A 23,893-nucleotide genomic window follows, 5' to 3' on the forward strand; every position below is an offset into this window, starting at 1 on the left:
TTTGACCCTTGCACCTGTCAGTCATAAATTACAGTTCCTGGTTTATGTTTCTCATAGTTTGAAGTGAAACACTTTTAAAATTATTTTGGACACAAGCACACAGATAATAGTTTGTAACAGCCTTCTGTGCATATTGCATTCCATGGAGACATAGTGATATGGCATGTACTGGGATTCATATTTTCTCAGGATTAAAGCATGATTAATGTTTCCTCTCGCTTGCATATGGCTTAAATACAAATGGGTATTCACATGGAGACGTCTCTGTCTGTCTATTCTGGACTATCAGAGAAAATGCCTCTCAGTCAGATATCCTTGTGAGGAGAATGGCTAATTTATTATAAGAATAAAGTACTGAGTGACGTTGGTGGGCTTCATAATGAGGTAAACTCAGCCAGTCATCACATCTCACTCATCTAGAGCGCAAAACCACTTGTGTCTTATCTCGACTCTGATTAACCAGTGATGAAGTGTAACGGGTCCTGGCTAGCTTAGGCCACTGTCATAGCAGATGTGTGTTGAATAATAAAGTGAAACTGTTGGGATTTTTCCTCTTTGTTACAATGAGTTTTTATAGTACGTTAAAGTATATGAAAGAAGTGTAACTGGATACACTGGGTGATGAAATTTGCTGAATTATCAGGGACATTAAAATTCACTTGATCTGATTCCACTACGCAGTACTACAATCACACTAAGGAAAACAATGGTTGGAGACAACAACATGACAACAATTAATGCAAGGTGTGCAATGAGTTTGTGGTCTCGTTGCCTTTGAAATGGCTGCTACGAGGTCGATGATGATTCACAGTCAGATGCTGTCTTCAAACCAACTTTTAAGCAGGAAGTTGGCAATAAAATGGGAAACTCGGTCTGCTATCAGTTGGCAATCGGATAGTATCAAGTTGGCAACTACATGCAATCTGTTACATGCAATTTGTTGCATTGGACATACACAGAAAATCAAATAAACTCCTTACACTCGGAGTCCAGCCTGAACCTCACAGATTTGCAACAGAAATCGACAACTATTGCTGTCTGAGAGCGACTGCAGCCAGTTCGAGTGGAGCCGCGATTATTTGCGCACAGGTTGCCTCCCAAAAGGTGTCATATATAATCACCTTTCAATTAATAGTCACCTCAACTACTTTTTAGTTGATAGATGCAAAAAAGTTCAATGTAATCACCAGGCAACCATTGATTTTTCCTACTCATAACGAAGCTGCCTTTCAAGTTTTACTCAAGTGTAACTGAGCTGTAAGGTGGTGGAGTGAGTCAGCTGACTTCCATCCCATTTGGTTTTGTTGTGTTTGGCCTATCTTTATATTTCGTTTCATTTTAGGTATGTAAATCTAATTATATAAAACTAATTCAGTTTTAATTGTATCCCACATGCGGTCTTTCTTCATCTCTCCAGCACCATAACAGATAATTGCTCAGAGACAAAACAGTAGAACAAGTTCCTCCTCAGACAGATAATATGTGTACTTTTAGACACAAAGTGTTAGTATCTCCAACAGTGATCACTCGTGTAGACATATAGATTGATATTTTTCCCTTAGGCAGTGTTATTAGAAAACATAGCATGCATTTTCATTACTATGCAGATGATATCCAGCTTTATCTATACGTGAAGCCAGAAAACACAGACCAGTTCGTTTAATTACAGGCAGGTCTTAAAGACATAAAGATGATCTATGATTTCCTGCTTCTAAATTCAGATAAAACAGAGGTTATTGTACTAGGCCCAAGAAACACGATATCTAACCATATTACTTGGTCTGGATGGCATAAACTTGAGGAATTTCTCACATTCCTCTGTGAGGAATCTTGGAGTCGTTTTTTTGACTAGGATATGTGCTTCAATGCACATATTACACAAGTATGTAGGGCTGCTTTCTTCCATTTGCGCAACATCTCTAACATTAGAAACATCCTGTCCCTCTGTGATGCTGAGAAACATTATGTTTATGGATTTATCATTTCTAAACTGGACCACTGTATCCCTGAAAAGCTTTCAGTTGATCCAAAACGCTGTAGTGAGAGTAATGACAGACTAGAAAGAGAGAGGATATTTCTCCCATATGGCTTCTCTTCACTGGCTCCTGTTAAATCCAGAATTAAATTTAAAATCCTTCGGCTCACATACAAGTCTCGAAAGTCTTTCACTCACAGACTGCTAGTTTACTTGTGTCTCCTTGGAAAAATAAAATGAGATTTCAGGTCCCACTCCCAGGTCAGCTCCCAGTTTGGATTCACGAGATGGATACCCTCTCTACTTTTAAGATTATCCTTAAAACCTTCCTTTTTGATATAACGTATTGTCAGGGCTGGATCAGGTGACCCTGTAGATATCTGCCCCTTCCTGAGCCAGAGCCTGATTCTGCTGGAGTTGTCTTCCTGTTAAAAGGGAGTTTTTCTTTCCCACTGTCGCCAAGTGCTTCCTCGTTAGGGGGTCATTTGTGTTGATACCAGTGGTATTAGTTCTGCTGTTGGATATATTCCCCACCTACCCTGTATCCTCAATCTGTATTAAGAGGAACAAAAGTGCTCAGGTCATCTCGACCTTCATCCAAGATGAAGGTTAAGAATAATGGAAGGATCTATGATTTTTCCTTCACACTTGTCAAGATCAGGTAGAACAGTTCATATCGGGACATGTAAACAGCTGTTATATCAGACTGTGGTCAGAGGTTGTAAAGTTTTAATGTCACAGTACAAATGTTAAGAAAACACTGGTGACAAAACTCGCTTGTTGTTGTTGTTGCCTTCCAGGCCCAAGTTGCATTGTGTGTGTGTGTGTGTGTGTGTGTGTGTGCTGCACCCCTTGACTCCCACACATGTTGTATATGTTATGATAGCAGGCGGGACCCTTCTCACTTTGCTAGCAGCCCCTCAAGCTGCCACAGGCAGGCAGGCAATGAGCAGGAAGGAAATGACTTCATGGGATTTTTGGTCCAAGTTTGAAAATATAGATAGCATGTAGTGCCGTTTTTTAATGACATCGCATCGGATTGCTTCAAGTGGCTGGTTGTGATTATGAGCTAAATGTGGCAGACACGGTAAATTCTAAGATAAATACTCTGTCGAGCACATGAGGCTGCACTACAGTTTTCTTTCTCGGCCACAAATTAACCCTAATTAAGTCATTACACAATTAACAATAAAAATGTTACATACACACTTGTCTGTCTTTAGTGTGTTTTTTAGGCTAGACTGATTGGATTTTTCTGCGCACTGTGCGCTGAAAACTTTATGATTTATTCCGACCTGCTGCTTTTGTTTAGCTACGGTCGCCACGAATACAGATGTCACTCTGGATTGACGTAGGAAAATGCGGAGCAGCCAAAACATAAAGTGGAAATGTTAACCCAATAACGCTAGATAAACAGTGAGAGGAGAGAAGCCAAAGACAACAGAGAGTGAAGGGAAAGTGTCCTGCTGGCATCAGGTTTCCCAGACTAAGTGTTATTTGAAAAGCAGCTGAAGGGTGACACTCACTCTCTTCCCACCCAAATCTCCCTTCCTTCCCTCCCTCCCTCCCCACTCACTCGACCATCTGTTGTTCCTTCTCTTCTCAGGCTGCTCTAAGTGCCTTGAAACAGCTGTCGGAGCAGGGACTGGACCCAGTGGATGGCCCCATCAAGGTACAGTAAGACCTGAATGATGCCCACATGGCTGCTGGGTTTATTAACCACCTCCAGCCAGTGATGGCAGGCTTAGATCAGCTCCGTGTACACCCACGCACACACGTCCATCACTTCCGCTCGACATTTTTCTTCCATAGGAAAGCAGCGGTAGGCGTATGTATTTACATGCACTACGTTCCTGTCAGTGCCGAATACTTTGCATGATCGCTATCACCATTAAGGCTCAGTCATGACAGACACAAGGGCTTCCCTTCATTCATTCTCTCCTCCACGACGAGGAAGGGAGGGAAGGAAGGAGGAAGGCCGACAACGGAGAATCAAGTGGGAAAGCAGGAGCACCGCAGGGGGGTTTTTGGAAACCGGGGAGGAAATTACTGTCAAGCGCCTGTGGTGTATTTTCATAGTAGGTGTGCCCTGGAAAAAAAAAAGAAGAAGAAGAAGAAGAAGAAAAAAGTTTTTTACAGCCCTGTGTCTCCTTTAGAAGAAAAAAGGGGAAAGGAACAAAAGGGAGGAAAAACAACTGCAGTGTTGCAACAGCTTTATTTACGTCACCAACAGAAATGAGGAGCAAATATGGCAGCAATTACTCTTTCACCTGAGCAGTTAATCACTCCTTTCTCTTTCCAGTCTTTCCCCTTGTGGTCCTCAGACTCATTAAGTCACCCATACTTTTCTATTAGCACATTCTCAGTTGTTGTTTTCAGATGGTTGCCGTTGCCAAGATGAAAACACAAAGCAGTACAAATTTGAACCTACTGTCTTATCATTGTCAGTGCTATCAGAGATGATTATGTCCTCCTAATAAAACAGCCCAAGAACAGGAGCCACAGCTGATCAGTTAGTGTGAAACAGACTGAGGTCAAGGGCTTGATAAGTGTCTTGACTCATAGCTGAGGCACTTTCAGTCTGTCCGCTTGGACGTTCTTTTATAACCACAATCACCTGTTTTTCTTTTTGACAAAGTATTACTCATCAAAGACTGAGGGAATCTTTTCATGAGAAACCCGTAGAGTAAACTTCCCAGTACAGGAGTAATTATTGGCAGCATTCCCCTCCTAACTCACAGTTTCACTTTTCGTTTCAGACCACTGAACCATGTGGGAGGGAGGACGGACATTAAACAGACTAACTCAGGCACCACCACTCAGGTCTGCAAGGATTCAAAGGCTGTCGTCTAGGAGCTGACAACCCCCCGAACCTCTCCTTCAACATACACACTCCCACCCCCACCTCCTATAACCCTGATCCCACATAACCTCCAGCCACCACCCGCAGTCCCCACCCTACCCTCTCTACCCCTCACGATCGCCACTGTATCCTGCAAAACCTGTCAACATGCAATAGGGTGGATGTGCACCGAGAAATGACCGACTAAAACACCATTACCCGAGTCTATGTGAAGACAACGCTATCTTAACACGTTTATTGATGATTTCAGTCAAAATTTAGAGGACAAGATAAATGAATAAATACAATACAAGCTAATGATAAATGCATGGTACTGTGTAAAATCAAGGGAAGTCCAAAGCGATACCCTGCATAGACAATTTTCCCTTTGGATAGATGTTGGTATGGTTAAAACAAATAATGTACATCATGCCATTGAAATACAAAAGAAACACATTAGGGGAGAAAACCAACTTCCATACAGTAGCTTTTCTTTTTTTCTTCGGGGGTTTTATATTTCCTTTTAATTTTTTATTTTATTTTTTATTTGATCTTATTTGATTTTATCAATCTAACAATGCTTGAGTACTGTATTTAAAATTAACCAATGCCAGTGCTGTGAAAGTTGTAGTTGTTGTCTTCATATATAGTCACCCAGCTTACCTTGTATGCTGACATAAAAAAAGAGTTGATCTATCTATATGGATGTGTATGACTTTGCAAGAGTATCATATTCCAAAAAATAACACAGAAAAGTTTTTTTCATGTGGACAAAAAGGACAAAACTGGTGTTAGCAGTAATCAGTAGAAGTGTTGACCCCCCAGGAGGAAAGGTTGGGTTAACCTTTTCACATCCTGAGGGGGCCTACCTGTTTTAACATGACCCCGCACTGGCATAGCATCACTGGAGCATCACCTGATCAACGGCGGTGAATGGGCCGCCCCATATGTACTTTTTAGGTCATAAAATAGGCCAGTTCTCCTCAACAGTGGCTAGGTTTTTTATTTTTTTGCACACATCCTCCAGTGCCAGTAAGCTTTCAGAATAACTCCAGAGAGGTTTTTTTTGTACGGTCTGCATGAAAAGTTCTCTCCATTCCAGTGATTTTATGTCAGTGGATCGTCCCCCCTTCCTCCCCCCTCCGCCCCACAGTTTTGTCGATCACATCTACACCCATTGTGTGTGTTGTATTGACCCACCAAGGCATCAACTGGGTGCTTTTAATGCCTGCATTCTGGAGTGCAGCTTTTGATTGAAGAGAGCCTGTAGCTCTAACCTGCAGGCTCTCTCTCCCTAAAGGCCACTTTGGATCACTTTGTCCACTGACATTGAGGATGTGTCTTCTTCTTCGCTGTGAGTGCGATGTGTAATAAGGCTGTGTCTGTTACTGAAATGCAGTAAAAACACCTCAGTTCATGTGGAAAAAACTGCTTCTTTGTCTCTTCTTTGCTTCTTCAAACAGGTGTAAAAAAAACAATATCTCAGTGAATGAAATTAATGCCATTTTCTTTCTAAAAAAGCCACTTTTCTTTGGCACATTTTTAAAGGAGACAATGTGAGCTTAGATTAGCTGTAGAGCCTAGCGCTGGCGAATGAACACTGATGGGATGTTACCTGCTGCTATTTAAATGGATTTTCATCAATTTTCCATAAAAACTTCTCCCCTTCATACTAAACCAAAGTAAAAGCCGTTCATTTCTTTATCGTGTAGAAAAACTCGTAATTGCGCTTGTTTTTTCTATATTGAGAAATCTCAGGGATTAAATGTGGAGGTAAACTATGTTACAGTGACAGGAAGGGGGGTGTTTCACAGGTGTAGCCCACTATCCCTCAAAGTGGGAGATGTGGTCCTGCTGGGGGAGACTGCTGCCATCGGGGAGCGCCATTGGGCCGTCACTCACCAGTCCTGGATGGTATTCACATGAATCCCAGAACCCAAATTTTCTTAGCATTATTATGATTACAATGATTTTAAGTTTCTGGCTGTCAAAATTAGTCATCAGTGAAATGTTGATGTCCAAAATTAACACCCCAAACTGCCCTGCAACAGATTGGCGACCTTTCCAGGGTTTATGTCCCGCCTCTAGCCATATGGTACCAGGGATAGGCTCCAGCCCGCCCACAACCCTGATAAGGACAAGCAGAAGAGAATGGATGGATGGATGAACTCCCCAAACTGCTGTTTCTCAGTTACATGAAAAAGTTAGTGAGTCCTCCGGAATTGTCTGTATCCGTGTGTAAGTCACATAAATCCTCCTGTCTGATAAAGATCTTCCAGTGTGGGATGTTGGTGGATTTTCTTATGACACATTCACATCTGGTCCTTTCTTATTGGATCAGCATCATGGATTTCACTCAGCTGTTCTAAAACACTACTCTTCTCCTACCTTTCTTTGGTAGATTTGAATTGATTCCTGAAAATGTAAATCTTTGAGAAATTGAGTAATTTCATAGCTAAATTTTGCACTTGTTGAGGACAAATTTCAGCTGCTTCCTTAATAAGTAACAGTTTAATTTCCTGAAGTGTCTTTGAGGGAAACAGCATGTCCACATTGACCTGCTTATTTGCCAAAAAGTTCCCAGATGTCCTTCACTTTCACTTTACTTTACAAATGAATAACTACAAAATCTCCGCATCATTCCAGCTAGTTAATCTCTACCACAAGCAAACCTACTTCTGTCATTTTTCTTCCTTGTCATGAAGGACACAGTTGTGTGCTCTCCTTGTAGATTATCAGCACAGGGGTGTATTATATCCACCTTATCGATCTCACACTTCTGTTCCCGTTCTGTCACTTTTACTTGCCTCCTTCATGTAACTCCACCACCTGTGCCGTTCTACAGAAATCCAACAGTCTCTGCATCACTAGACCCGCTGTGCTCTCCCCCATTAGAGAAATGTATGAGCGAATGGGACAGTGGCGCTCTAATTCAGCTTCACTGACTAATGGACTCAGCTGGCAGCTACATCTGCTAGCTATTGAGGAGCGCCAAAGCTGTTCACATACATTAGCAGCAGATCTCTGTTCCAGAAGCTTGTTCAGGTAGTGGCGGACCAGCTTGAGGCCATGTTAGACCCAAGATGAATGGCCTCACTTTGAACCAACCAATATGGGAAGTGAGCCTCACGTCCCAAAATAGAACAAAATCAATGGGACTGTGAAGCTTGTCTGTGCCATGCAAAAGGAAATGCCAGAGTCATTGATTTTTCCGTCTGAATTATGTCTCATTGACCCCCCCTTCTTGAAGTCCTCCTACTTAACACCAGGATTTTAAAAAAAGGGAGGGGAATCCTGTAGAAGTTGATGAATGTCCAAGAAACGCTACAAGGCAAAAACCTAATAGTTTTCTTGCATTTTGTGTACTTCACCACTCTATGTAAAGGGTTGTTTCACATACTTACTGAGCTTCACTCAGTCCCAACAGTAGCTGGAAATGGCTGCGCTCGGTGCTGATTGCCTCTGTACACAGAGGGATTGAGACTGTCAGTACAACGCTCCCTCCTATAAGAAGTAATTTGCCACCGAGCAACTTTATCCAGCCCCGATTAGTCACAGCAGAGGAGCGCTGTACGAAGAGGTTCGATAGAAACTCGCAGGGACCGATCAGCAGTGTCTGGAGGACGGCTGTGTTGTCTGTGGCGGACAAAAGGAATCGATTTGCTCTGTGGGGAGATAAGTGTCCGCGATCACACTGATAGCTGTGAGGAGGATTAACGCCAAGACTTGCCAGTTTAACAACTTAAGCATTTTTGGACATGACATTGATTAGCTGAGTCCAGACAAGGGGGGAAAAAATCAGCGTCTGGTAATGAGTTTTATTCAATTGGGTTTTTGTAATCAGATTTTTGTAATCTGTTTATGGGAAATTATATTCTAATGAACCCTGATCACATTTAAACATGTGTTATTAGTTAGAGTGATGAGAATTATTTGATTTTCATAACTACTATAAAATATGGCTGTTAAAATGTTTAAAATACTTCTTTTTTTTTTTTTTTAAAGATAACTCATAAAAAATGCACAGGACCTGCAGTGAGTATGTACTGCAGTGCTGTTTTTGAGTCATTTCACCAATTCTTAACATGAAAGATGCTTAAAGAGAAAAATGTATTTGCAGATTTGTATTATGCCAGTGCTTGGTGGTAATCCAGTACATGAAAAATACAAATGTTTGCTTATTATGAAGTATTTCAGTGTCATTTTGTTTTTGGTAGCTACTATATTTCGAGATAGTTTAACCCTGCTTAACTCACATTTACAAATGTTTCTAATTTCAGCTCAAAGAAAGTGTGCAAGCCACGTCTACAGGATAACTGCAAGAAATACCAGGGCTTACAGCACAGTCGGTTTCTAAAATTGTCTTTGTCTTATCAGTGTTTTCCTCAAGTTTCAGTTAATTCACTGACATAATTCGGAACTGGTAATGTTCTAAAATAGATTTACACAATTTTATAAATAAAAGCAGTCAGTTTTTCCATGCTGGTGTGTGACTTTCTGTAATAAACTGCACCGTCTCTCACTAAAATCCCCCGAGTTGTTGTCAAATACCAAGAATGTGGCCTCAAAGGCAACTCCAAGCCTAGCACAAACAACTCAGCAATTTGAACATGTGAATCCAAATGCCGCTCATGATAATGTGATGCTTTGCTGACACCAATTAGGAAATTTGATTTTCCCCTCCTCTGGGTAAGCAAAAGGTCAGGGTCAGATACATAAACAGCTCCGACAGAAGCGGTAGAGTTTTTGTGGCACAATGGGTCCTTATTGTTCTTATTCTGACCTTCTGATGCCTTTTCTGTCATTTATGACTTTTAGGTCCTCTTTCCTTTTTAGTGGTTCAGCGTGACACGCCTGACTTTCTGTGACCTTGATTGACTATTTCAGACTGTTGGGTAAGCACAAACAAAAAAAAAATCACATGCTTGCGTGTGCTGCATATAAGAGTATATTTACTTACAAAGACAAATGATTCTTACCATCTTTAGCCAACACCCATGTCTAAAGGGTGCCTGAGTCACCGTTCGAGGGCAGTGATACCGATACTAGTCGAAAAGAGAAGAAAAGGGCTGGGTGGGTGTCGCTGCAACAATGGAAACTGCACCCAAGAAATTCATCAGCATTGCAGAAGATCCTCTTTCCTGTCACTCACTGCAGTAATTCACTGAATTCAAAATAATTTCATGGTGCTCTGTGCTGAATAATGGTTTGATCTGAGGTTAGAGTGGATAACTACAGTCATCGCTGTGCAATTTATGACTGCAGCTCAGGTCACCAGACTTAGAGGCAGGAATGTGGGTGTAAACACTTTGCTGGAGGTCAGGATGCGAGTTTCCCCTTTTGATTATATTTAGATTTAGAGCATTTGTGCCTTTATTAGATGCAGAGATGAAGTGTGGGAAAACAGGAGTGGAATGACAGCTGCAGGCTGGATGTTGCACTCATGTGGTATGTCAGTATAAGTCAAACGGACAGTCGCGTGCTGACTGGCGGCTAAGAAGACACCGTGTAATAATCTAAATCACTTTATTAATTTAAGTTAGGCAGAGACACTAAACATTGGAACCACATTTGCTCTTCTATGGAGCAGTCTTCAGAAAAATTACAAAAAGAGGCTTATGTCATACTGTCAAAAAAAAAAAAAAAAAAAAGGCAAAAAATAAGAGGTAGAGAATTTAGGCTCATCACTGTGACTGAAGGAATGATGCCTATTGGAATGTAGTTGAAATTCAGGGAAATAATAATAATAATAATAATAATAATAATAATAATAAAAAGGGTATATAAAACAGTCATTTATCAAATATGGTGGACACAGTTAGTTGGGGACACTGGGGTAATTCACAATATTTAAACATATACACTTTAACTGGACGAGGTGGACACTGGGCAGGTGTTAGCTTTAGGGGAAAAAAATAATAATGAAAAGCTGTCTTTAATACATTTCCCTCAATCACATCAGTGTTGAAACAGCAGTTTAAAGTGGAGCTTTTTTTAAAAAGAAAAAAAAAATACAACAATAGGTAACAAATTTACATTATGAACGCATTAAAAAAAGAAATTAAAATCATCAACTGGATTTCTCCCTAAGCAGTACATTCTGAATGTGTCGCGCATGCCAATTCAGCCCAGGACGCCACTCCCTCGTGCAGTGACAGGACCGCCGAGGGACACTGCTGAATCCCATTAGATTGGAAATGCTGTGAAGATTACAGTCCGCTACAATCTGGCTATTGCAACGTTTCATTTGGATTGATATTAATATACGCTATATGCATCTAATGCAAGTACTGAACACAAGAAAAAAAGGAGTATAGTTAACTTAAATGCTGGGATTTTTTTTTCTTTCCTGTTACTTTATTTTTGATGGCACGAGCTAAAAATCAGAGCCGGAGAAACTTGTTTCCTGACTGAAAAAGAGCCTCTGTGTGGGGTAGACGGAAACGCTGTGTTAATCCTTTCTACACGGAGAATGCTGGCAGTGTAGAAAAATCAGAAGAAGATAAACAAAAACCATCAGAAATTACAGTGCATGTCTACAAAAATAAAATAAGTGAAAAAAGATTACTGTTTGTACAGTAACATACTGTATATTTCCACAATGACACTAGATAAGGCTGGTGACTACATTACGTAAATAGTTAATTACTGGATATCTTTTTCTGTATGATTTCAAAACTAGTGACACAGTATATAGATGCTGGTTTCTTTAAACAAACTTAAAAAAAAAAAAAAGACAAAAATAAATCCTTTGTAGTACACAGCTTTCTTTGTTCCAGAGGAACAATATGGTAAACCTTTGCATTTGCTCAATGCAAGTGCACCAGTCTAGATTCAGTCTTTTTTTTTTCTTTTTTTCCTTCCATCTCCGTCCTCAGTGGTTGTTTCCTCATACTTGCAGGTTTAAATTCCCCTGTTCATATTGCAAACAGCACCCCCTAGATCCCATTCTTTGCCTCATTGTTGTTCATGGCCTCCTTTCTCTGAGCTAGGAAGGGGTACATGCACTTGTCGGCGCCTAGGAACCGGTACATGCACACAATGGCCTCGAAGGGCAGGATGCTGTGGAGACAGGACGGAGATAAGATTAGCGAGAGACACTGGATACCCCTGCGCAGTACACTGAAGGCCGATGGAGTGGGCCGGGAGGGTGGGGGTGGAGGGTTAAAACAAAAAAGAGGCAGCTCACCTTTTCATGAAGTTAACCATGTAGACGATGCGAGGCGTGCAGATCATGGGCTGGTCGGTGAGGATGGCCCTCATGGCTTGTTTCACGCAGAACTCTGGCTTCAGAGGAGGGAGAAAGGGTTCGATTTCCTTCCTGAAGGGAAAGAAATCACGGTCATCATTGAGAAAGGAATTCAGGGAAAATGTGCGTCAAATTTAGTTAAACTAATTAAATTTATGAGGAAATACAATTAGGGATGATTGAAGTCATTCAGTAAATTAACGTGGTTGGAAACATGAGAGGAAGTCTGAGAACACTTCAAGGAGCGCTGACAAACTTCAGGAAATCCATGAACATAAGTGATACTGGTACTAAGGATTGCTCCAAAATGGTGGGGCAATAAAGACAGAGCACATGCCAGCTGCTGACTGCACCCATCAAACAAAGTGAGGACTATTAGAGCAGCACGGAGGGCGGAGGGGAGAGGAGGCTAGCCCAGGTGCACCTGTTGGTGAGGTTTTCCCCTGGGAAAACAAAGTAGCCCTCTTTGTTTAAGCAGTGTTGACCTAAGGAATACCACTCACTTTATAATAACTGTAACACCACAGATTGTCAGCTGCCGCTTTGAAGTTTTAAAAATGGGTGTTTGAGGCCGTTTAATGAAGTGGAGATTACAGGTGACAAACTCACTGCAGGTGCACGAAAGCTTATTAAAGAGGACACACTGGCCGCTAACCTTATCCTGCAGCCTTTAAACATTCCTGTGTCGACCAGGTACGGGCACACCAGAGTCATACTGATGCCGTCCTTCTCTGAGGCCTTCAGCTCGTGGCTCAGCGACTCGTGGAACCCGATGGCACCGAACTTGCTGGCACAGTAATCCTGAGGGAATGAAGAGAGAGGGAGAGAGAACGGGTTAGCTCCGTAAACCCCCTGCCTGCACCCAGGGACTACAGAACACTATGAAATATGCCCCGTGGCCACAGAGGTCTCTCTTTGCTGTTAATGATACATCCTCCACACACAAAAAACAACAAGAACAAAAAAAAAAAAAAAAACCCAGAGTGAGTCCGCTGTTCTACGGTTTCATTAGCATTCTTCTCCAATGCTTCAGGAGACTGCACTGCTTGGCGGGAAGGTTTTGATGTGGTTCACTGTGGAAATAATCTATTTTTTTTTAAAGAAAAAGACCTGGGCAAACACAGATGCATGTCGATAAACAGAAAGAGGACAAAGGGATTGGTCTGTGCCCACATGACAGGCGAAGGCTTTGGTTCTAACTTGCACGTCTGAAATGACATTTCAGGCATTTCCAGGAACCGTAAAAGCGTGACCAAAAAAAGAGTAGGCTTAATTTTTATGGATAAATGCTTAAACAAAAGTCAAATGTTATCCCTACAGACTGTTAGAAATGGATACTGTTCTCAGCTAAGGGGATAAATGAGAGCTCTGTTCCCTGACATATGAAAATGAAACATTCTAGGAGGACCACCGGTTAAATGACCCCCCAGTAAATATTTTATTATGCATTAAAAAAAAAAAAAAAACTATAGGAAGGAAAACCAAAACCATATCCATTGAAAGCTGCTGTGAACTGAATACTGAGTGGGCACCAAGTTGTTCACAAAGCAGTGATGAAGATGTCTCTGTCCCTCGGGGGAGCTGTCAGCTCATTCTGGCCCTGGGGCCAGAGCCCAATAGGGGCCCCACACCCCCACTGCTGAAGATAGAGGAATCTATAAGAGGCTCCCAATGCTCATCTGTGTTCCTAAATTTAACGGGTGGAGGGACAACTAGAGAAAGGGGGCCTAACCTCCCCCCGTCTCAGTGTGCTAGCTGGCACGGACGCCTTTGGGGAACAGCACTGGTTTTGGATGGTGGGAAAGATGGGATGTGCATGTGTTGTTGTGTATGATACTAACCTCCACTCCAGCTGTGCTAAATAAACCCAGGGAGCTGGCAACCGTCACAATGTGGCCATGATTCAGCTCCAGCATCTTGGGGAGAAACGCCTTGGTGGTCTAAAGGGGGGAAGGACAGAAGAGACAGAAGGGCAAAGAGAAAAAAGAGGAAGGTTAGTTCACTTGTGCAGTTTGTCTGTGCCAGAGCCCTTTGATCCTCTCTGCCTTCCCTCTCATCCCCCCCTCCTCTGTTTCTCTCCCTTCTCCATGGTGATGCAGAGAGAGGCGTCTGAATGAGAATTCATAACATGCATAAAAACAGACCGAGCGCTGGAGGTGCAGCATTTGAAAATATAAACATAGAACTTCTATCCTTTCCGAGTCAGTTACTGAAGAGGGGAAAGATGAAATGTCGCCCTCTCCGTACAGTCTGTGCTTTTCCCACACAGATCTGGTGCCCGCCGTTGGGCCCTGCACTAAAGAGCTGGTGACAACACCAATCACGGGCCTCCGTTCACTCAACACTTCCAACAATACAGTCCGGCTTCTCATCTACCTACACGGCCTCGCGCCCGGCTGGAGCGCCAGCCAGCAGAACAGTCTACGAGATGAAAGCGTTTCTAACTGGAGCGGTTCCACTGGTGAGTCCGGTGGAGCTAGCGAGGGCGGTGAGAGGAGCAGCACACACAGAGTTAGCCGTTACACTTGATTAACCTATGGATTCATTCCTCATTCTGCCCGTCAGCTGACTTTGGAGTTGCCCTGGACACAGCGTGAGCCAATCAGCAGGTGTGACATGTGACGGCAATGATAGGAACTGACCAATCACTCTCCCACTAGGAGGTCTACAAAAACAACCATCAGGCCTTTTGTTGGGAGCAGAGCTAAATCTATTCCAGTCAGATGTGTGCTGCCATAGTGAAGAACAATGCACGCGTCCTTGAGGACTGTTAAAATGTTACTGAGGCAAGACACACACACACACACACACACACACACACACACACACACACACACACTAGACTGAGACTTCAAATAGCCTAGTAATTAATAAATAATGATCATCACAGGGGCTACAGCTACAGCCTGCAGTATGTATTGCTTTTCAGCCCAATAACTGGACCTTTCCAAGACATCTTTGGGAAAGAAAGCTGTTTTCTGTGGTTGCTGTTATATTGGTTAACACGGTAGAGAAACGATTCAGCCTCCTTTATAAACATTTTCCTGGATCGGAGCGCAGAGCCAGCGAGACGAGAGAGCGCGGTACCAGGTAGTACAGCCGTGAAACCTCTGGTAGGGGGAGGACGAGCCTCATTAAAACTGCACCCAGAGATTAACTGCATCGGCCCTACTGACCTGAAGCGTAATCTCCGTTAAGCTTGACATTTGCGTTTAGAGGTCCCTCTCCTTGTTTAGTGAGGTAAATAAAACTGGAAGCAATAACTCACGTTTACAGAGTGGTTTAAAGGAAGGTGACTTCATCGCTTCGGAGTTTATTCTACAGTCAGGTATAACTGATCTGACTCCGTTCCAAACATCTGCACTTTTCCAGGACATAAATTGCTGCAATATTCAACTCATTGAATGATGGGGCCTAAAGAGAGGGAGTGAGAGAACATGAAGCCCGGGCAAAAGCTGAGAAAGACCTCTGCGAGCCAGAATGGCAGTGAAAGAGGGAGGGAGTTGCGTGCAAATGAAGCATTAACTTAAGATATGCCCGTAGCTGATTTGAGCCAGCGTCCCCCCCCCCACCCCACTCCCACAGCAACTTTTAGAGAGTGGGGAATGACTCGATCTGGCACATACATTACTAGCAAAGCCAATACACAAATTCAATTGGACAATTCTGCTGAGTGGTCTGAGGGGAACTGAGAGGAAAGGATGATTTCCTCTGATGGAGGACGGGTCTAAACGTGACCGACCGTCCCATCTCTCCCCACCCGTCCTGCTTCTCATGGCAATCCTGGCATGTGGGTATGACCCCCACTGACCTCTCAGACACAAAATGTGTGAAGGCAACCGGGGTCTCGTGTCTTACATCAGAGCTGCCGTAATTGGGTCTCAACGCTCCCTTGTTCCGCTAAATTACCCGCTGACACAGCCGGGCCTCCTTGGCCTATGTGGGGGTGCCCTGCCCGCTGCACCCCCTAATTGGTGCGTGCCCCCAGGAGCATTTCAGCCACACAAAGCTTCTTGCAGCTGGGGTGTCAGGCTGCATTAGTGCTAGCGCCTGACCAACAGGAATATGAACAAAATATTGGCCTTTGCATAGGACCAGATGGCCATTTAATTGGGCTGACTTCTCCCTGGACGAGAGAACCAAGTTGGGAGGGAGAAAAAAAAATGCCTGAGCTCCGGAGCTTGTCCGATCCTGTAGTAGATCATGAAATCTGAGTGGGCTGGGCTGACGTTAGTGGTCATTGGGGATGACTGATGCAGATTGGTTATGTTGTATTGACCATACCAAGTGGTAGCCATCCCCTGCGTACAGCTCAAACTCTCAGTTTGGAGAACTGCTCTCTAGAAAACATCAGTGCACAAACATAACCTCAAAGCTCATCTGTAGGCTCAGGTTTTCCCCAGGTATGGTGTTTTATGACTGGTCAATTTGATTTTCTGGACAAATTAGGAGCTGGATAAGGAATTATAATTGTTTTATAGTCACATTTTAAGCCATGGGCTTTATCTGAATAATGAAATCATAATTTTAATTCTGCTTTTGTGGTGGTTCAGGAGGTAGAGGTCATCTACCAATCGCAAAGTTGGTGGTTTGATCCCTGATTGCTCCAGTCCAACGCCAAAGTAACCTTGGGTGAGATACTGATCCCCAGGTTGTATAGAAAGCACTTACGCAGAGAGAAAAAGTGATTGTATGACTGAGTGTGACTGGGTGAATGAGGTAAGTTGTATAAAGTGCTTCGAGAATAGTAAAGCACTATATAAGCACCAGTCTATTAACATTTTCCTATAAAAATGTTTTATGTTTTTTTATAAGTTTCTATAAAAAAGTAATGAATATTGTATGAAAACCATTAATGTCACAATTAGGGATGGGTACCGGTATCCGGTGCCATGATGGCACCGGTTCTGACATAAACGGTAGTAACCAGACCGAAAAGCAGCGCACATTTCGGTGCTTTTTTTTCCTGAGCTGTGATACACTTTAGATTCTAGCCAATCATTTTACGTTTCCGAGGATAGTAGGCGGGTCCATGTACGTACGTTCTTTTAGAGCAGAGCTACAGATTAAAAACGCCCAAGGCGAAGCGGTCAAAGTCTGGCTGTACTTCACAGCAAAAGATGCAAACTCAGCAGCCTGCAGCAAGTGCTTTAAGCTGATACTGTGCAAAGGAGGTCACACCTCAAATCTGATGAAACACCTGGCGACGCATAGCGTTTTTTTTTAAAGCCGAGAAATGCGCCGTATTTGATAGCTTGCTGCGAGACCTCACACCGTGCACATCTACTGCGGGTGTGGTGCCTGTTATCGGTCCCGGAATTAGCAACATCCCCCAAAAACCCAAAGAGGAGAGTCCTGGCCCCTAGCCCTGCCAGTGTAGCAGAAATGAGGACGGATGATGATGGCAGCAGCAGCCGTTCTTCTCTGCGTGAGTAGCTTAATGTTGTTTGTGTGTAATTTACGTTGAGTACGCTAACCACGTTATTAAATTAATGCATGTAAGGTGAACTAGCAAACACTGTCCTACATGCGGCTGTCTTCTTGTTTGATGGCAGATACTCCCTTCACCCTGGCAAAAAAGGCTAAAATGACCAAAGAAAAAGTGGAAAACATTTAAACATGAGAGGTTTTTGGACAAAGTTTGTGTTTTTTCCATTGTTTAAGCACTGCTTCCAGCCAAGAGTGATACCATATATGCCCCATAGCTGCAGAAAAGGCTAACATTGTTATCTTTTTACAAAAAAACAGCTAAACATGAGAGGTTTTTGGACAAAGTGTGTGTTCTCCATTCTTTAAGCACCGGTTTGAGCACCGTTTAAGCACCGGCACCGTTTCAAAAGTACCGGTTTGGCACCAGTATCGGAGAAAACTTAAACGATACCCATCCCTAGTCACAATAGCTGCTCAGAGTGATGATTCACAGAATCTCGTGATCTTTTTTTGTTCTTTATCCCTTTGCTTTTCTTAGTATCCACTTTATTAGTTTAATTCTATTTGAACTGAAAAACAACTTTTTCAAAGAATCAGTCAAGTTTTTTTTTTTTGTAATGAAAGGAAAAATATTCTTTAGTACCATCTTATAAAATCTTTGGACAGAACAAGGAATTTAAAAGAGTTAAAAAATAAAAAAAACTCCCAAAAAAACCAAACAATCATAATGAACACTCTTTCGCAGTCATTTTAAGAACTAAACTGCTAAATGGATGGGGGTAATCTTCAGACCAAAACACTAGAAAAATATAATTATCTACAGCCCATGAACAGGTATGTGCGGGAGGAGAACAGTGACACGGCCATGGCTAGCTTCACTGCGGGGTACAGGTGCACTGGGCTTGAGGAGGGGCCCATATAAAACCAGTCAAGTAGGACCCTTCTGCCTGGCTGCCTCCTTTCTCTGGCTACAGCAGGAATGCGGCCTGCGGAACTTGGCTCCTGTCGCCTGGCATCTTGTCAAGCTGATCCACAGACAAGAAACCAATTGTCAGATAAAGTGGGTCAGCAGCAGCTTACCATTACCCTCTCGCCTGTGGATGGGACGGCAGTGCCTTCCTTCCCCTTTTCTTTTCCCTGCTCTTTTCCCGCCGTGTCGCTCCCGAGCACTCGGTGAGTTCGTGCTGTCGCACAAGAGGTGTAGGATTTCCACGAGAGGGCGGATAGCTGCTTATTGTTCACGAGCCACCTGTTGGGTAACCAGCTCAAGATGCTGAGGATAATTTCCTCTCATGTCATTCCACTAAACACACACGCTAATCCTCAAAAACAAACTCTGGTGACACTGGTGGAATGACTGCACAGCCCCTTTCCCAGCATGACTAAGAACTGAGTTGCAAACATCACAAATTGCCAGCTGGACTAATCAAAGCATCGTCAGACAAATTCAAAGTGATGACCCCCCCCCCCTTCTCATAAAAAACCTAAAGGGAGGAAGGGACTGAATCATAGCGGTTAGCGTGTGTGTGGCAGAGCCGGATGAACAGCACTGGCCTCCGTGACTCCCATGCAGCTGCACCCACTGCCTCCAAATCAGGTTGGGAGGAGTCAGAGGGGCCTGTGGAAGAAAGACAGAAGAAGTGTGGGGTCTGAGCCGGGCCTGTTTGGCAGACACCCACGCGACACTACGATTACCATCCGCTTCCTGCTCACAACTCCATCCCTGCCTTATTCCAATACTCTGTCCAACAAATGAGGACTTGCTTATTTTTACACCCAGCTGTGCCATTTGTGGGAAACGCTTTGAACTTGCAGCCATTTGCAGTTGAAATCGTGGCTGTTTAAAAAACGTCCGGGATTATGGAGAGGAGGAAGCTGGGTTTGGAGGGCTTGACATTGCCATTACAGTGTTTTGCCAAACAGTGACACGGAAAAAGCAGAGTGCGATGCGTGCCTAAAGAAAACACACACCAGGCCTCTTTACGCGCACTGCTGAGACATCAAAATATATTTTTAAAAAAAGATAAGAGAAGCTTGTCAGTGTGAAAAAAATGGCAAGCACACTTGGAAACCTGCTTCTGTAAACTGATCTGAATAGCTGTTCTTGCACTTTTCAAATACAAATTCTCCTTTAACATACCTTTAGGGATAGCATTTTGTAAAACATGTGAAAACACGTGCCTTAACAGGTTTTTAAAGCCGGCCTAAAAGCCTTTCACGACGCGGACATAGACTGAAGTTATTTGTTGAGTCAAAAACCACAAGTAAGCCGTTGGAGGTACCTGTTGTTCAGAAAAAAAAGGGGAGAAAAAAAAAAATCAAAAGGTTTATATAATACCTGCCACCTGCATGCAGTGACTAACTGCAGTGAGTTTGAAAGGAAAGTGGACAGTGCCCCTGTTAGTTTAATCTCTATTCATCTAGCTTGTGTCATTAATGAACCACATCCTCCATTCTGGCTGTCACCATTCATTAAGTCCTTCTTTCATCTGCTCCCCCCCTCCACACACACACACACACCTCTAAAGAAACCACGCTCACCATAGAATACAGGAAAACACAAACATCTATTTTTAAAAAAAAATCTACTACCAAATCACTGGACCCTGACTCCAAATCCTGGATTTAAAGAGCACTGAAATATCCAGCAGAATGCTTGAATGGGGCATCCATTAAAGAGGAAATCCGCACAACCTGCGTGAGCGATACCACAAGAGATTTTTCATGCTCGATTAGGAAGCTTGAAGTCACTGTGGTTTCATGGCATGACTGAGAATGCCGTTCTCTGTAAACAACAAATAAAATAAAAAGATAAGAGCCTGGGGCCAAAGCCTCAAAAAGGAAGGTATTCTGGATCACTTGACAATATGTTGTGACAACTAAATTCACGCATGAAGTGGTGAATTCAGAACCAGCCTGCCAGGTGAAAGACTTATTCTCAATCCATGCGGTTTACTCCAAACAAAGCTTATAAGCCAAATTTACACAGTCATTGCTGCTGTTCCACAGGTGAAATGCAATCGATTCTCATAAGGTTGGTCTAAAGGCTCCAAAAGAGTAAACATCCATCTTTAAAATGAATAAAGCTCTTTATTAAATTTCTAATAGCTTTGGGAGTCTGCAACCACAGTCTTCCCACACCCCAAAAATACACAGACACACAAAAAAAACCTGTGATAGCGCTTAACTGGTTACACGCTACAGCTTATGCTTATCTAAAGCGCAGCATATTCACTCCATCAAGTCCACGTAGCCTCTCAGATAAGTAGTCACACTGAAAGGCTCGAGGAACGGAGCCAGAGTAAAAATCTGATATGCAACAAATCACCAACTGCCAGCAAAATGTGGTGAGCTGATCTAAGACAGATCCAACCTACGTACAGAACCCCGTTTCCATCACGCACAGTCGGTTTGTGCAGATCTGTGCAGCTGAGGAGATGAGACAGAGCCGCTGACATACCTCTGGGATCATCATCGGCTGTGGCTGCCAAAGCGGAGCAAAGGCAAAGATTTAAAAAAGCCAAACCCGTGACTTTCCTCTGGCAGAATGAAAGCAAGTGGAGCTGAAATCTGAACATGCAAGGCAACTATTTATGGTCATAGTTTCTTAGGCCTGGAGGCACACACACACACACACACACACACACACACACACCTTTGATTCTTCAGTTTGGCACAGAGAAGGATAAGATTATGAACAGGCATACGAGTCAGAGCGGAGACATTCCTGTGAACCTGGCATCACAGTTAACACATTCAGCAACACTGTTCTCACTGAAACTTGGGCACACATATTATAACTTCACAATAACCTCAGAGTCGCCTTATTACAACAGCTTCTACATCGGCTCACCCAGAAGTGTGCGTGACAGTTGACCACCATGGTCCGCTCGATCAGCTCATCGGGACACTCCAGGAGGTGATGGCCAGAGACGACGCCGGCGTTGTTGATGAGTATGTCCACCTCTCCCACCTCCCGACGCACCTTCTCCGCTGTGGAATACACACTCTCGCGCTTCCCTACATCACACACATAGGTGTAGACCTGCGGCTGGAAAGGTGGGACTTCCTCTACCCCTCCAACAGGTCCTGCAGAGGGGGGGGGGGGATAAAAGAGAGGGAAAGCAATAGATGATCAGTGAAAGTGTGTTTAGTAGGTTGATTAAGATTATGAAAGTTAATACAGCGAAATTAGGTGAAACTGTTTAAAAATGTACTGTTTCCATATGGAAGTATCATTCCACTGTTTGGTTATTTAAAATGAAACTTTTGAAAATCTGAGGCTGTGTCCAGTTTAACTGACTCCCTCTGACACACTTTAGTTTATTCACTCTTACACTGATCAGGACTGCAGTGTGTGTTCTTTAAATAACACTCCACCGCCCAGAAAGCCGGCTGCCAGCCTTAAAGCTGCAAAGAAAACACTCTTACCGTCTTTGGTTACTGGAGTGTCCAGTTCATGGTAAATCTGGCGCACCATCTCCGCCGTCTCCTCGTTGCTTTGGCTGTTTATGTCCCATAACACCAGTATCGCTCGTCTCCGGGCGAACTCCTTGGCGAACAGCCGCCCGAGGCCGCTTCCAGCGCCGGTGATCAAGCACACCTGTCCCGCCACGCTTTTCTCCTTTGGCCGCACAATCCACTTGGCTCCGGCAGTTAAAAAAGCCCAGAGCACCTTCAGAATAACTACGAAGAACTCCGCAATTATTATCATCATCTTGGCCAAAGCTTTCTATCAATTCAAATAAGCGGCGGAAGACGCGCAGGGGACTGTTTCCTTCTTGCAACCTGTTTGCAGCAGACAGGATCAGGGAAACACCGACAAACTTGGATCACAGGAATAACGGCCTATAGAAATATGGTTTAAAAGACACAAAAAATGCGAAAGAAACTTAGGCGCATGCAGGACAGATGTATGAGTGGAGTGCGAGTTCAGATGCTGCTCGGTAAGAGTCCAGTTGCCACTATAACGCACAGTTGCAGTGAGTTATGAGCAGCTACTATCAAGTGAGCCTCCTACTTCCTCTGCTGCCTCTCCACTCATCTCACTCTGGAGCGCACCTCAGGCGCTATTTATGCTGTTCAGCCATCAACGCTGGACCCAATAGGAGAGGGACTTGAGCGCCTGTCAGAATGAAGGTGATGTAACCTGAAAGATTTTAACACGAATCTCGGACTTTTTTTGTATCCTCAAGGAAGATTAGACATTAAGCTTCCCTCCTGTATGAAAAGACTGCTTACTTGTGCGTCTCTGCGTGCGTGTTTGCGCGTTTTAGGAAAATCCCAACAATGTAAAGTTTGATAACAAGTTGTTTAAAGATATAATTAATCTTAACAGCTTAAACTCAGAAAGCCACGAGCCACCGATCAGGCCGCACTGGACCTGTAAGTCCAGGTCAATGTCCAGCCATACGTGGAGCAAACTAAAATATCATGTTTACAAAGTATTCCCACTTTACGTTATTATTATATGTTACACATTATTTTTTCTGTTAATCAGAAACTACACTTAAAGCTACAAGCCAGCTCGAGACATATCCCAGCTTTGCCTGCAATGATTCCCTGAGATCCCCACGGAGGAAAGTGAAGTCGGTCGGTTAGGTAAGCCACGCACCCGGCCAGAAAAGTGATACTTCCACGCGCAAATCGTTACGCGATCACGTTTCTTCCTAATTAATATAGCCTAATTACCCTTTAATTACAATAATAATAATAAACAAAACAGGCACACACGAATCGTCTCCATTGTGAACACGTTCAATGCCGCTTTGCAGCTCCCCCCACACCTCAGGCTATTGTTTACACCTCTTCCAGGTTGTGCAACCTTTGCCAGCAGCCTCTCACTTGTGCTTGTTTTGTGGGCGTGTCTGAGGAACAAACAGCTGATGGAAGAATCCTTTGTAGATTCTAAGGATAAAACAAATACGTGAAAAACACCTCCGGGGAAATGTCCTCTCCAAATGTAACAATGTGCCCAAAAAGCCAAGAAAATTACAGATAAAAAAGGCACTCTGCTTTTTCAAGAGTATTAAATGATTGATGGACTTTAACGCTGGCTCGTTTAATACAAGGCAACATTTTTTATATAAAACTACCTGCACTGGAACAGTCAAATTGAGAAGCTGACCAATGGCAAAGCTCTATTTGGGCGACGTTTCACAATTAAATTAAAACTTGTGTCTTGCATTTTGCCTGTAAAATAAAAATAAATAAATGAACAAATAAGTGGCCTTCAATCGAGTCTATATCATTTTATGATTTTTTTCATAACCTCCTGGGACAGAACAGTGTCTGTTATACAGCCTGAAGCAAAGTGCTGGGCGGGAGGTTCAACGCTACAGGCGCTCTCTGATCGTGCTTTGCACAATGAAGTGTTTGTGCCCTCTGCTGGTCAGAT

The 23,893-nt window shown here is 43.2% G+C and overlaps 2 protein-coding genes across 3 annotated transcripts in view; one reads left to right on the top strand and one right to left on the bottom strand.

Moving 5' to 3' along the window:
* stau2 (staufen double-stranded RNA binding protein 2) overlaps positions 1–6,248 on the top strand; it is a 105,034-nt gene extending 98,786 nt beyond the window's left edge. Inside the window, exons 14-15 of one of the 2 annotated variants that reach the window (XM_084939197.1) lie at positions 3,582–3,652; positions 4,735–6,248. In XM_084939197.1, the coding sequence (XP_084795323.1) occupies positions 3,582–3,652; positions 4,735–4,828 (165 nt within the window). In that variant the 3' untranslated portion in view covers positions 4,829–6,248. The remainder of the gene's footprint in view (positions 1–3,581; positions 3,653–4,734) is intronic. The other variant, XM_084939196.1, reaches the window with a different exon arrangement.
* A 4,078-nt stretch (positions 6,249–10,326) lies between these two features.
* Positions 10,327–22,560, bottom strand: rdh10a (retinol dehydrogenase 10a). The gene is made up of 6 exons (XM_084939198.1): positions 21,928–22,560; positions 21,350–21,585; positions 13,908–14,006; positions 12,722–12,867; positions 12,007–12,138; positions 10,327–11,879 (listed from the first exon to the last, which is right to left on the bottom strand). The coding sequence occupies exons 1-6, from the start codon at positions 22,211–22,213 to the stop codon at positions 11,756–11,758; spliced, it is 1,023 nt and encodes a 340-aa protein (XP_084795324.1). The 5' UTR covers positions 22,214–22,560; the 3' UTR covers positions 10,327–11,755.
* Positions 22,561–23,893: the final 1,333 nt, after the last annotated feature.

The sequence above is a fragment of the Perissodus microlepis genome, chromosome 9 (genome assembly GCF_051167445.1).
Source record: "Perissodus microlepis isolate ML-2025 ecotype Zambia chromosome 9, ASM5116744v1, whole genome shotgun sequence".
NCBI classification, from domain to species: Eukaryota; Metazoa; Chordata; class Actinopteri; order Cichliformes; family Cichlidae; genus Perissodus; species Perissodus microlepis.

Coding starts and splice junctions, on each gene's coding strand:
- rdh10a (XM_084939198.1), bottom strand. CDS start 22,213: ATGATGATAATAATTGCGGAGTTCTTCGTAGTTATTCTGAAGGTGCTC. Junction 21,586..21,927: donor CACTCCAGTAACCAAAGACG/GTAAGAGTGTTT, acceptor CCCCCTCTGCAG/GACCTGTTGGAGGGGTAGAG. Junction 12,139..12,721: donor TTTAAAGGCTGCAGGATAAG/GTTAGCGGCCAG, acceptor CTTTCCCTTCAG/GAAGGAAATCGAACCCTTTC.